The 14,226-nt window shown below is 39.2% G+C and overlaps 2 protein-coding genes and 1 long non-coding RNA gene across 8 annotated transcripts; 1 reads left to right on the top strand and 2 right to left on the bottom strand.

Moving 5' to 3' along the window:
- On the top strand, window positions 274-9,305 carry LOC107605258 (uncharacterized RNA-binding protein C1827.05c). 2 transcript variants are annotated; one of them, XR_001612490.2, is made up of 10 exons: window positions 274-472; window positions 2,012-2,131; window positions 2,217-2,331; window positions 2,425-2,480; window positions 2,716-2,763; window positions 2,857-2,954; window positions 3,471-3,540; window positions 3,639-3,749; window positions 3,868-4,197; window positions 9,275-9,305. XR_001612490.2 is itself a non-coding variant. In XM_016307068.2 (9 exons), exons 2-9 carry the CDS (start codon window positions 2,027-2,029, stop codon window positions 3,913-3,915), a joined length of 651 nt encoding a protein of 216 aa, XP_016162554.1. In that variant the 5' UTR covers window positions 274-472; window positions 2,012-2,026; the 3' UTR covers window positions 3,916-4,244. The 2 variants fall into 2 exon arrangements, 1 of the variants encoding a protein (XP_016162554.1); XM_016307068.2 differs by lacking the exon at window positions 9,275-9,305 and having other exon boundaries at window positions 3,868-4,244.
- On the bottom strand, window positions 2,850-3,464 carry LOC110263571. Its single transcript, XR_002349396.1, has 2 exons — window positions 3,094-3,464; window positions 2,850-2,976 (listed from the first exon to the last, which is right to left on the bottom strand). It is a non-coding gene; the product is annotated as an uncharacterized LOC110263571 (long non-coding RNA).
- On the bottom strand, window positions 9,815-14,218 carry LOC107605259 (vesicle transport protein SFT2B). Of its 5 annotated transcripts, none has more exons than XM_021105037.1 (9): window positions 13,976-14,217; window positions 13,850-13,902; window positions 12,886-12,960; window positions 12,388-12,514; window positions 12,237-12,290; window positions 11,525-11,598; window positions 11,299-11,416; window positions 10,894-10,952; window positions 9,815-10,279 (listed from the first exon to the last, which is right to left on the bottom strand). In XM_021105037.1, the coding sequence occupies exons 4-9, from the start codon at window positions 12,478-12,480 to the stop codon at window positions 10,201-10,203; spliced, it is 477 nt and encodes a 158-aa protein (XP_020960696.1). In that variant the 5' UTR covers window positions 12,481-12,514; window positions 12,886-12,960; window positions 13,850-13,902; window positions 13,976-14,217; the 3' UTR covers window positions 9,815-10,200. The 5 variants fall into 5 exon arrangements, 4 of the variants coding, with proteins under 4 accessions (XP_020960696.1, XP_020960695.1, XP_016162556.1 ...); XM_021105036.1 differs by having other exon boundaries at window positions 12,802-12,960; window positions 13,976-14,216; XM_016307070.2 differs by lacking the exon at window positions 13,850-13,902 and having other exon boundaries at window positions 12,802-12,960; window positions 13,976-14,019; window positions 14,050-14,216.

Genomic DNA, 14,226 nt, shown 5'->3' with positions numbered 1-14,226 from the left:
TTATATTAAATTTTTTAATTTTGATAACAAGTTATCTTTAAAAATCTTAACCTTAGGTTTTTTAAAAACCACTCTTATCTTTTAAAAATTATAAATACAAACGCACAAGTTTTTTAACCAAATCAAGCCTTACGATAAAACCTACACGGTGGCGCTAAAAGCCCGGAGGGCCTAACACTTTGTTTTTTGGAAAAAAAATAAAAAATAAAAAACAAAAAACAAAAAACATACCCAGACCCATAACCCGACCCGATTTGCAAGAAACCCTACTCGGTGGCGCTAAATGCCCTAACAGGCTAACACACACAATAGCAGCCTCCACACCTGCGAGCACTCTCGCTCTCTTCTCCGACGCTGTCGCACCTCTCCCTCCATTCCTCTGTGGCTGCGTTCCTAGCTTCTAATCCGCCGCTCTCGCGTTCCCCCATTCCTCTGCTTCGTGCCTTCGCCGCCGTCCCTCACTCGTCTAAAGGTCTCATTCGTGTTCCGTTTCTGTTAGTGATTGTATTTTTGTTTCTGCTATTATTTTGTTCTTAGTTTTTGCATTTCTGTCGACAGTGATTGATTTTTTTAGTACAAGCAAGTTGGCCATGTACCTATTCTTGACTATTTTCAATTTAAGTCATTAGTTTGTTCCCAATTATCTTTTTAATATTTTATTGTTTGGTTTCTATATAGACGTTCTGCAATATTTTATGTTCATATGTTAGTGGTGTAATCTTAATTCCATTATGTTCCTCATTTCTTTTGAGACCTATATAAGTCATTATCACCTTTTCATTTGTGTTCTGTTTCTGTTAGTGTTTGAATTTTGTTCTGGCTGTTAGTCTTTTCTTAGGTCTGGTATTTCTCTCGAAACTGTTTGATTTTTTTACTATAAGCAAATTTCCAATGCACCTCTTATTGACTAACATCAATTGAAGCCTTTAGTTTCTGCTCGATTATGGTTTTTTTTTTTATATCTTGGTTTGTTCTTTTTGTGTTTGGACTTACTGCAATATAAATTGGTAGTTATGATGTTCTTTTGATTTTTTTGGTTCTGCACTCATTTTAGTCACCCATTTTTTTTGAAGACTTATACCAGTAATTATTTCCCTGTCAATAGTGTTATGTTTATGTTAGTGATTGATTTTTTTCCAATTATCTACAATACTTTCTACCATCTAAAAGTCTACAACACTACTTGCAGTTGTTTTCTTTACCCCATTTTGAAATATTAGCCTTTAATGATTAATTAGATTTTCAAATCAATGAGCTTTACTGGCTTAGGGTTTAAAAACTAAGTCAGATTTTTGTTAAAAAATGATGCAGTTTTTTTTTTGCTTTGAGCTTTGCTGGTTTAGGGTTTAACTAAGTCAGATTTCTTTATTGAAATCTTTGTGAAATTATATGATTTTTTCAATATTTAATGGATTTAGTAAATTTCTTTCTTAAAAAAAAAGAAACCGGAGGGCTAAGACTGCCAGCCAACTGTTAGGTAGGGCAGGGTAGAGGTATATGACCGCCCCAATAGGCGGTGGGAGACGGCCTGCTTGCTTGCTTGCATACCAACAGCCAATTAAACTTAAAAAGAAATTTTCAGGGCTCTTTTGCAATTTTAAGGAAATAGGTGATGGGTACACTCCATAAATGTTTTTGACAGGTCCATCGATGCCCTTTCTCTGAGAGGAAACTATATAAACAAAATTAAGAATCCAAAACCTAACCCCTTCCATTTATCAGTGGCTTCTCATCCCTCTCCTTAGCTTGTCCACCCTTCGCCCTTCATTTTTGTTGTGCTGTTGTTGATTTCTGGTAATTTATGTTCTGCTTTTTTTCTCTCCCCCTTTTTTGGTGTGTACTCCAGCTATGGTTTTTGGCTCTGTTCGGTTCTTTGGAAAGAGTCTTTATATTTTTATCTTTTGGAGGGGAAAAAAAACTGTTCAACAAGTAGCAAACTTGTTACTATTTAAAATTTGCCGGTATTTTTTTCTATTAAGTGTCTGAAAGTGTCAACTTTTCTCGCTCTTAGGATTCGGTAAGAGAGATGGGGGCCAAGGCAAAGAAAGCTATGAAGAAGAGTTTGAAGAAGGCTACTTCTACCAAGCCATCATCTTCTTCCATCAACAAATCAGAGGCTCCTGATTATTTGGTATGAATGAATGTGAATGAATGTTGACATCGCTTCTAATTTTGTTCTTTTTTGGTTATTTTGTTTTATTTTATTTTTGCTTTAGCCCTTGGAAGGTGGTCCTGCTCGCAAGCTCCCTGAACAGAAGCCTTTGGAGAGTGCCGCAACAGTGTTGTATATTGGCCGCATTCCACATGGGTTTTATGAGGAGGAGATGCAAGGTGCAACTCTTGTTTCATCATTTCCTTTTCCATATTATATAATTTTTTTTCCAGCCTAGATATGTGTTTGTAATGAAGCTTAATTAATTGTAGGTTTTTTTGGACAATTTGGAACGGTCAAGAGATTGAGAATTGCAAGAAATAAGAAAGTATGATTCCCTAAACTTGTTTTCATGTGTTTGTGTTTGTTCACACTTGTATTAGTCTATCTATGGTGTTAGTCTTAAATTGTTATTATAGTTCTTATTTTTTTATTTGTTATTTTTTAGAATGATCTCATAGTTAGTGCGTGTATGAGTTGCTCAGCATTGAAAATATTTTGATAATTTTATTTTTAATTATTGTTGATTGATACTAACCATATCTATTTCTTATATTTTATAGACAGGAAAATCAAGGCATTTTGGGTTCATCGAATTTCAGTCTCCTGAGGTAGTAGATCTTTCATGTGATCCGTGTTCTGACTTGAGTTTTTCAACATGTCATAGATTTCTATTTCTGTGGTAATATTGCCTTGATATGTAGGTAGCTAAAGTTGTAGCTGAAACTATGCACAATTATCTGCTTTTCGAACACCTTCTCCAAGTCCACTTGATACCCCCTGAGGAAGTTCATCCACGATTGTAAGTTATTCTTTCTCTTCCACTTCTATTTCCTTTTGAGGTTTCATCACATGTTATCTTAGCATTAGTATTTGTTTTCTTTATTTCCTTCTTTAGAAAGCAAACATTTTATTAGGAGCACCAAAATAAAATGAAAAACATTCAATTCACGTTGAAATGTGAAGAAAATTGGCTAGAAACCCTTGTGAGATATTTATTGCTCTATCTTCTTCCAAGGTCTTACTCCAAAAATGACAATAAATAGAAGAAAAAAGTGAAAGGCCTCTGAATACAAGGTTTTAGCTAGAAACAGAGCTAAACACATGCATATTTGCCTCCTTTCTTACCAATGCTAATAAAATGGCATACTTTGTCATATTTGATTGAACTAATTCAGTAATATCAATATGTATTAGCATAAGTGCAGAATAAAATTAAAAAAAAAATGGAAAAACTAAATTTTGAAAGAAAAAAAAAAGGTTTCTTATTTTGAATACCAAGAAGATAATTTGAAGACGTGGGGATTTTAATTTGTAGATGGAGAGGTTTCAATTACAAGCACAAACCAATTGATTCAGTACAACTTGAACGAGGGCGACATGACAAGGTAACTAATTGAGGAAAAGTATATGTTTCTGAGGGTTTTCAATGTGATTCTCAGTATTATAGCAAGTGTATAATGTTCTTTGGCAACATTTTATTCAGGAAAGAACATTGGAAGAGTACAATAAGTTGGTAGAAAAGATTGTGAAGCGTGACAATAAACGACGAAAAAGGTTGGAGGCTGCTGGCATTGATTACGAGTGCCCTGCGATTGTGAGCTTTTTACCTGCTTACCTCCATTAATCTGTGTTGCTTAGATACTTTCTTTTTTCAGTCATAGGAAGTTTTGCGTCTGGATTTTCACTCATGATATATATTATTGTTCTTCCAGGTTGGTAACATCCATCCCGCACCAAAGAAAATAAAGTTTGAAGACTAAGGAGGAATGGATCTTGCAGCATGCTGGTCTTGATGTTTGTCAGGGTGTATATTTTCTATATACCATAATGAAAAATATGATTTTGCTGAGTGTACTGAAGAGTTGGTAGAGGAAGAATGCTGTTCTACTAGGGTTGACGTGAGAATTGCCGTTTTAGGAATTTGTTTATCTTTGGTAGTGAATTATTGAATTGTTATCTTTTCTATAGTATTAGAGCCTACAAACATACTTAACCATGTATTCTCAGAAGTTAGGATTTTAGTATAGAATTATGCTGTGGAGATTCTGAAAGGACCAGCAATAGCAGAATGATCAAGTTTTATTGATACAGCGGGACGGCCAATTAGCTATCCTTAGAAGGTTCTACACAGCTGGAACTACCAGCTTAGAGAGAGAGAGATTCTCTCTAACATCTAACAGAATTCACAACTGAAAAACTATCCTCTCTAAACTAATTATAACCTAGTTATTTATAGGCAATGAGTAATAGGGTCTAACAACCTATAAGCCAACTGGATATGCCGACAACTCCTAAAACATTTCTACTTGACCTCTACTTATCCCTCCTTTTGTAACACAGTCCAAACCTGTTAGTAGTAGGCGCCTCTCTATCAATACTCTCTTCTCAGACAACCACCTTGTCCTAAAGGTGGAACTCCGGAAAGGTGGCTCGCAATGTCGCCGCTCGCTCCCAACTATCCTCACAAGGAAAGAGGCCCATCCAGCGCACCAAATACTCCAAATTCCCATCCTCTGTGGTTCGCGGTGCCACAATCTGGGATGGCTGCACCACTAGCTCACCATCCTCAGCCAGTTCCACTGGAAGTGTCTGTACCTGCTGCGGCGGGATAGCCTTTTTCAACTTGCTAATATGGAAGGCCGGGTGAAGTCTGCACCCTTGAGGCATGGCTAACCTGTATGCCATTGCCCCTATCCTCTCAACCACTTCAAACGGTCCATAGTACCGAGGGCTTAGCTTTTCATTGACCCTCTGCGCTAGTGTCCGCATCCGGTAAGGTTGCATTTTCAAAAAAACCCACTCACCCGGCTTGAACTTGACATCCCTTCGATGCCTATCTGCTGCTTGTTTCATTCGCTGCTGAGCCTGCACCAAGTGCATCTTCAACTCTGCTAACACTGCATCCCTGGCTGCGGTCAATGCTGCCACCTCCTCAACATGCGATGGAAACATCTCTCCCCGGAAAAGAATAGGTGCCGGCACCCCATAAAGTTCTTGAAATGGAGTTGTTTGGACTGAGGCATTGTAGGAGGTATTAAACCAAAACTCCGCCCATGGTAGCCACTCCAACCATTTCTTCGGGTAGCCCCCCACAAAGCACCGCAAATAAGTCTCCAAACAGCGATTCACCACCTCGGTTTGGCCATCGGTTTGCGAATGAAATGCCGTGCTGTACTTCAATTTTGTCCCTACTGCTTGGAATAGTTTGGACCAAAACTTACTCATGAACACCCTATCCCTATGCGATATGATTGACTTGGGGAACCCGTGTAGTTTAATTACCTCTTTAATAAAGGCTAGTGCCACCTCCTTGGCTGAAAATAGATGAGCTAGGGGGATAAAGTGAGCATATTTAGTTAACCGATCGACCATTACTAGGATAGTGTCCATGCCTTTGAATTTTGGCAATGCCGCCACAAAATCCATTGTAACGTGCTCCCAAACTCGCTCCGGAACTGGTAATGGCTGCAACAGCCCCGCCGGTTTCATCGCTGCATGCTTGTTTTGCTAGCAAGTATGGCAGCCTGCAATATAATCTTTGATTCGTTGCCTCATGCCGCGCCAATGAACCGTTGCTGCCAGCCGCTTATAGGTTCGAAAGAAGCCTGAATGTCCACCCGCCCCGCTGTCATGGGACTCAGCCAGCAAAAGTGAGATCTGAGAAGAATTTGCAGGCAACACTGCTTTCCCTTGGTAAAACAGCCGACCCTTGTGGAGGGAATACCCTGGATAGTCATCCAGCCCCTGCTGCAGGGCGACCACAATCTTTTGTAGCTCTTGGTCGTGAGCCACTTCCTCTTCCACCATTTCCCAGAGGTTCATATGTACTATTGAAATCACCCTTGCCATCATTTGCCGTGACAACGCATCTGCTGCCTTATTCTCAAGGCCTGGCCAGTATCGAATCTCAAAATCCAAGCCTAACAATTTAGTGGTCCACTTCAAGTAAGTTGGGTCCATGAGTCGCTGGTCCGTGAGGAACTTCAGACTTCGCTGATCTGTGAGAAGAATAAAATGGCGACCCAACAAGTAATGCCGCCACTTTTGGACAGCGAAGACAATGGCCATCAACTCCCTCTCATACGCAGATTTTTGTCGGGCCCTTGGAGATAGTGCTTGGCTTAGGAATGCTATTGGTCTGCCTTGCTGGGACAGCACCGCACCCAACCCCTCACTCGATGCATCAGTTTTCAAAACAAAGTCTTGATTGAAATCCGGGACTGCTAGAGTCGGTAGGTCTGCCATCAGCCTCTTCAATCTCTCGAAAGCCTCCTGTGCCTTGTCATTCCATTCAAACGCATTTCGCTTTATCAACTCCGTTAACGACTTGGCGATCACCCCATATCCTTGCACAAACCACCTGCAATAGCCGGTAAGGCCCAAGAATCCCTGTAAAGCTCGCTGGTCCATAGGCACCGGCCACTCTAGCATCGGTGTGGTTTTGTTAGGATCCGCCGAGACCCCTTGTGCCGAGACAATGTGGCCCAAGTATTCCACTGAACTCACTGCGAATGTGCATTTCTTCTCATTCAACACCAGCTGGTTCTCCTTTAAAATCTGGAAAACTTCTTGAAGATTAAGGGCATGGCTAGCCATATCCTGACTGTAGATGAGGATATCATCGAAAAAGACTAAGACGAATTTTCGCAATAGAGGCTTAAGAATGTCATTGATCAAGGATTGGAAGGAGCTAGGGGCGTTTGTCAAGCCAAAGGGCATGACTAGAAACTCATAATGGCCCTCATGAGTGCGGAAGGCGGTCTTGTGGATGTCTTGATCCCTCATCCGAATTTGGTGGAACCCTGATTTTATATCCAGCTTAGAGAAAACTGCAGCTCCCGTCGAGTAGCTCATCAATGACGGGAATAGGAAATTTATCCGGCACCATAATACCATTTAACACCCTATAATCGACACAAAATCTCCAGCTGTCGTCCTTTTTCTTCACCAACAATATCGGGCTCGCGTAGGGGCTGGAGCTTGGCCGAATTATCCCTGAGGCCAGCATTTCTCGTACCATTAGTTCAATTACTGCTTTCTGATGGTGCGGGTAATGATAAGGTCTTATATTCGGAACTGAAGCTCCTTCTATCAATGGAATGGCATGATCATGGCAACGATGTGGCGGCAGCTCTGGTAGTGTTTGAAACACCTTAGCATGAGAAGCTAACACCGATTTGATTACCTGCGGCACCTTCGATACCGTAGCCGCTTGCAAAGTCATGGGCCACAGCTGGACCATAAATCCTTCTCCCCCTTCTTGAATGGACAAAATTGCAGATTGAAGGTGCATGCCTCCATAGCACAGCTCCGGGTCCCCCTGCAATGTAACCATGCTATCCCCATTCCGAAATCAAAGGCATGATTTTTTGAAGTTTACGAGAATGTCTCCCAACTTATCTAGCCACGCCAGCCCCAAGACAAATTCCGCTTCGTCGGTTGGGAAGATGAATAAGTCTTCCTTGATTGCCAATTCCTTGAATTGGAGCGTGACACCCAAACACCTTCCCTGCACCTTCCATGTCCCCCTTTATTGCTATTGTTCGTTACCCTAACCTGGAACTTAGGGGTGTTTTCAATTCTTAGGCCCAACTCGGTGACAATCTCCGGTGTTGCGAAGTTGTCCGAAGCTCCACAATCTATGAGAACGCGTACACGGCGGCCATTTACCTCTGCTCAGGCTTTGATTGACTTGTGATGTCCACTCAAGCTCATGAATTTGAGCTCCAATTGTCCCTGCTCCCTTGTTTCCGGAACTGCCTCATGCTGTAACCAATCCGCTTCAAAGTCTGGCTCCATGATTAAAAGCTTGAACTCCCTATTCTTGCAATTGTGATCTGTGGTGTATGGTTCATCACAGAGGAAGCATTCTCCCTTGGCCCGCTTAGCTCTATATTCCTCGTTGTTGAGATGTCTCAATCCGCGCCGTCGCAAGGGATCCGTCGTCGACTCCACACTGTTGCTTGCTGCAGAGTTGGACGCTGTAGCGGGGTGCACCGCTTTGGTGGCGGTTGAATTGGCAACGGCGAAGTTGGGAACCAATGATTTACCGCGTCCCGATACCCCTCGCAAGGCAGCGTTGCGGTTTTCGACCTTCTGTGCCAGTTCCATTAACTCGTCCACTGACTAGTATGGGAACAGTTTATATTCTTCCCCCACTTCTGGTTTCAGCCCATTTAAGAAGAGGTCCATCAACAATTCCGGCACAATTCCGCGGAGGGGCCGCGTGTGAAGCACGAACTGGTCAACGTAGTCCCGCACTGAATTCGTCTGTTTCAGCTTCAGCAGCGCTTGATAAGGGCTCTGTAGCTGTTCCGGTTGAAAATGCCGTAGCAGCGCCGCACTGAAGAACCACCACTGCAGCACCGGTGCCGTCGCCTCCCACCACCTGAACCACGTGAATGCCCTTCCTTCCATTGCAAAGGTGGCGACCGTGAGCCATTCTTACTCTGGCACTGTGCGCAGCAAGAAGAATTGCTCCATGCGTTCAACCCAAACCACCGCGTTGTCTCCACGAAAGATCGGAAGTTCTAGCTTTCGCCATTGCTCCGGCGCGCCGCGGCTTCCAGCCAATGAGCCTGGGGCCAAGTGCGATCTCGGTGAACCACACTCATTCCGATTAGGCGTGCGATTTTTGAACGCATCCATTCGGGAATCGAAGCACTGTAGCGTCTCCTGCATCAATCGGAACATCTCCTCCATGCGCGATTCAATTGTGTCAAATCGTGACTCCATTTTCCTCGATCTCGATTGCACCATTCAGCGTCGGGATCCTCAAGCTCTGATACCAGTTGATAGAACCAGCAATAGCAGAATGATCAAGCTTTATTGATACACCGGGATGGCCAATTAGCTCTCCTTATAAGGTTCTACACAACTGGAACTACCAGCTCAGAGAGAGAGATTTTTTCTAACTTCTAACAGAATTCACAACAGAAAAACTATCCTCTTTAAACCAACTATAACCTAGCTATTTATAGGCAATGAGTAATAGGATCTAACAACCTATCAGCCAGTTGGATATGCCAACAACTCCTAAAACACTCCTACTTGACCTCTATTTACCCCTACTTTTGTAACACAGTCCAAACCTGTTAGTAGTAGGCACCTCTCTATCAGATTCACACATTTTCACCCGACTTTTATGTTGGCAAATTCAAGTTATCTTTTAATGAACCGAACATCACCAAGATCAAGTGCACCAAAATTGGATTCATGTAACATCACCCTCAATTCCTCATCATATAACCAACCTTGATTCATGCAAACGTGGAAGTGCAACCAAAATATTGGATCTCCCTAATTATGTTATCTGGGGGATAATAATGGATTATAAATTTCACCCGCATTTTCAATAAAGAATGAGAAAAACAACTAATGGCATGAGGAGTACTTTTCTTGTTTATGTTTAAAGGAGTGGTATCAATTTCATTCAAAAGATGAATTCATACTGGACTAGATCATCAAGCGTTTATAGAAATGGGTAATATATTGCAATTGGTAAATTTGATAATTTGGTTTTTGAATATTTGAACAGGTACCTAGAAACAAAAGGGAGTACCAAATATCTAATTTGCAATCTATTTAAAAAAAAGAAGGCTTTCACAAAACCAATTCTCCAGGTACTTGTATAATTAAAGTTTATACCAACCACCTTTTGTCCTAATGCCAATGGAGGCTCCCATTGGGTGTTTAATTGGTTACGATTAGAGACTTACTGTCCAGAGTTCAGTTTTTGGAATTAAACCCTGCAAGTGGTTTGTTTCAGACTTACCTTGCAAAAAAATAAAATAAAATTTGATTTACATCACATTCTTATATTGTTTCTAGTGAATGTAGATGATTTGGGGAAAATAATTGCAACACTCGTCATTGCTCAAAATGACGTTTCATAAGCACAAACTAATGAAACTATGTTATAAGAAACTTATGAAGCTCACAATCAATCAATAATTTTAATTGAATTACAAATTAATCTATATATTAGAACAAACAACCAAATCCACAGCATCAGCATCAGTTGCATTTTTCTTTTCTTTCTTTTTTCAAAGTTCTGTGTCGCATAATCTAATCATCAACTCAGAAACCATTCTACGAGCAAAAGGTATGTAGCTTAAGCTGTACCTGTGATAACTTGGAATAATTAATGATCTTAAACGTAAGTAAAACATGACCATGCTTTAATTAAAGTTCCTCTTAAAATGCTTCATCTGTGAAATAGTTTTCAAGACAACTTTATGTCTAGGTCTATTTGGTTTTTGTTTTGCGTTTTCAGTATTTTCAAAGTTTTAGGATTTGCGAAGGAAGAAACAAAAACAATAAAATCCTGTTTATTTTAATTTTCTTTTTCATTATAGGGTAAAGTATGCTTTTTGTCCCTAACGTTTGCATCTTTTTTTAAAAATACCCTTAACGTTTAGTTTTATTCAATTTTGTCCTTAACGTTTTAGATTTGTGTCAAAATTACTCCTGAACGTTATTTCCATGTAAAACTTTAGGGACAAAATTGAAAACTTTCAAGGGTAGTTTTGACACAAATTAAAAACATTAGGGACAAAATTGAATAAATCGAAAACATTCGGGATATTTTTGAAAAATATTGCAAACGTTAGAGACAAAAAGTATACTTTACCCTTCATTATATCATTCATAAAATTATAAAACTCAGAGGCACTAAAATAAAAACAGAATATAGAAACAAAACCCAAATAGACCCTTATTGTCCAAGGTAAACTTACCAAATAAGAGCACCAATCTCAATTATGATAGCAATTATAGTCAACAACTTGTCATGAATCTACAAAAAGAAAGAAGGATATCAATTGTTATGAAAAACAATATGAATTGATCAGACTCCACTATCAAATTGGGCAAATAGACAACAGCAAAAAGGTTGCTGACGATTATTCAACATGAGAAATATTACCTTGTCACCATAGGATGGAGTGTGGTCCAGACTTAAAATGGGTCACATTCAATCCTAAGTGATGACGCGGTAAGACTAAGCGAGTATACAAAGAATTAGTCATTAAATCTCTTCCTTTTACCCGTTTCTATTGTTCAATACTCAAGAAAATTAAGGTTTGCAAAATTATCAGCATATTAGAGAAATGACTCTGTATTATCAATGGTGTATGACTTACCCAGAGCGCACATATGAGTGCTATAACCACACATCCAATGTATATGGCTGTTGCAAAAACACGAGCATTATCAAGCATCATTCCGAGTTGTTGTGCAGGTCCAAGAAGAAAGGCTGTGCTGCCAGATACACAACACAGAAGTTGGTAGGTGCATTGAATTGAATCCAGTCTAGGGGAAAAAATTAACTCTAATACAACCAGAAGTCCGAGGACCAATCGAATCTACCTTCCCACTGCTAATACGTTTCCAAAGGTGAATAATAATGCAAATTTGATGGGTTTGGCAAAAACAATCATTGACTGCAAAATAGAAAAAAAATAATAATAATAAAAAATGAAATATCATGTGTTCAGTTCTCAACATTTGACTTGCGGTTCGTATTGTACAGAAATTGAAGAAAAGAAAGCTAAAAACCATTGATCACACGGGAATAGAAAATTTATCACTTAAAAAATATCACTATTTTTACATTAAGTTATGCACAAGCTTCAATGAAAAATAAATACACCATTGATCCTTGGCTCTGGTTCGTGATGTTCCTAAGATCAATTAATGGGTATTCATTGCTATAGAGTCCTGGGTTAGAGTAACACAAAAACAAGAAGAAAAACATTCCTTGAGGGTGGTCAAGAGATCCTTATTCTCAGATACAGATGCTTTCTGATAAACGAAAAACACCATGAAAATAACTAGAATAGCAACGAAATAACAAAATATAATATCAAAAGCCGTTGTGCTTCCAATAGTTTGAAAAAGCTTTGCACTTTAACTATTTTGTTTCTAATGTCCTAAATTGGACAAACGTTATTTATATACTTTCTCTTCAGTAAATTTATACTTGGTGAAATAGAAATATACAAACAAGGCAAGTAAAACACATAAATACCGCAGAAGCAGAACAAATATAAAAGTAGCACAGTTTCTCTTATGGTCTTACCAGTAACATGCAAGCAAGACCAGCAATCAAACAAGCTGCAAATCCGTAAATTCTCTGCTTCGTCAAGACATAAAAACAGCAAAAATGTTTAGAGCGAAAAGATCAAAATAAGTTTAGCCAGCAAGGCTTGTTTGAAGAGTTTTGGAAGTACCTGTGTTGGAGAGAGGGAGCAGAGGCCACCTGAATCCTCACCCAACAAGCTCTCCCCTTGCTCTTCATCATCTCCAACTAAAGACTTCCACATTTTTTACACGAGAATTTCTTGCTCACTATTCACACTACAGAAACCAGGAGGGGGAAAAAACTCATATAACCTAGTGTAGAAATGAAGCAACTTTATGGTTATAGGGATATATAGAACAAATTAAACCAGATACAATGCAACACTTCAATTTTATTCTATCATATAGCCAACGTTTTAAGGCTTCAGAAGAAGCATGCAGCAACTGACGCTTCAGCATATGGCTTAGAAGAATTATACTAAATTTGTATTGTGTCTAATCTTTCCATCCAAATATCAAACAAAAGAACAAGTATCGGAGGCACCACCAAGGAATAGCCTTACCCACAAGGAGATTTTGGAATGGGAAATCTCAACCTTCTGGTAATGTCTATCTGGATATAACTCAATATAATGATTTAGTCACACCTTTAGTTTTGACACTAGAAAATAAGTTGTTTTGTCACTGTTGACTTGTTGAGCATTCCATGCATCCAAAAACACCTGAAAAATCACATTTTAAGATGTTATCTGCCAACATTTTCAACAAGAAAACTTTTAACACATTTCGAACATCTTTCCCTTAATAAGCGACCTCATGCACTACCATTGAACTCTAAATGTGACCAATACACAAACTCACCTACCTTTGCTGAAATGCGGCAGCATAGGTACCATAATCTAAACCACTTGGTGATGAAAAGTAAATACTTTAATAGAATGATTTCATGGATCACTTCTATCAAAAGCTGAAGTGGTTGAGTAGAGACAAATGAGTGACTTAAAATGGTTTTCTGTCTTTCACTTAAACTTTGGGATTAATGCCCAGAAATAAAACTAAGCTACAATGTCTCAAGTCTCAACACAAGAAAAAGGTCCTACTAACTCTACCAGAAGCCTAATTAAACTTCCACATTACAATTATTTTGGTTTTCAAAGGGTATCCATTGCTGGATAGACTAATCCCTTTCAATGCCGAAGATGAGATTCGAACACCCAACCCCAGGTTAAGAGACTAGATAATGACCCACCATAACACATCCACAAGGTTTTTCTCCATTACAGATAAAAATTTATACCAGACTCCAGTACCATTTTCTTGATACCAAACTCGAAACCTATAAACAAAAGCTCAGGAACAATGATGGAACAAGCTACTATTAAAGTTTTATACTAGTTAACCAACATCAAAACAAAAAGAGAATGAATGAAACACGTTATTATTATTATTATAGAAGCTTACGCTTTTCAGTTAGGATTTTGTTTAGGTGAAGACTCACATAAGCGAAGTTAATAGTTGAAAATCCTTAGAAGATTTGACATATTTGATTAAATTATCATCTGGCCATAATTGTTAACTATTAATTTTACATGAAAACAACTAAGTTTCTACCTGTATTTACTTGTCCCTGAAAGTAAGAGTTTGGGAAAAAACTCGCAACAAATCTTGCAAAATTCGATATATAGAAGAGTTTAATTTGGTCATTCTATGAAAGTGGAGATTGGAAAAAGTAGTTACCGGAAATGGCATCAATGCGTTGGTGTTGGAGGAGTGACAAATTCAGTGGAGTAAGCGTAGCCCAAATCTTAGTCTGAAGGAAAATTTATCGCAACTTTTTGGCTTCTCTTTTTCCTGAAATCCACCTCAACTGACTCACCGTACTCCAAAGCTCTGCAAATGTGTGTTCAAGAGGAAAGCGTTGAACATCCTAAGGCCTCGTTTGGCAAAGGAAAGAAGTGGAAAGCACAAAGGAAATTTTATTTCTACAA

This window comes from Arachis ipaensis, chromosome B06, assembly GCF_000816755.2.
Source record: "Arachis ipaensis cultivar K30076 chromosome B06, Araip1.1, whole genome shotgun sequence".
NCBI lineage: Eukaryota > Viridiplantae > Streptophyta > Magnoliopsida > Fabales > Fabaceae > Arachis > Arachis ipaensis.
Note: the sequence above shows the minus strand (reverse complement) of the source record. Positions and strands in the feature narration are given on the sequence as shown.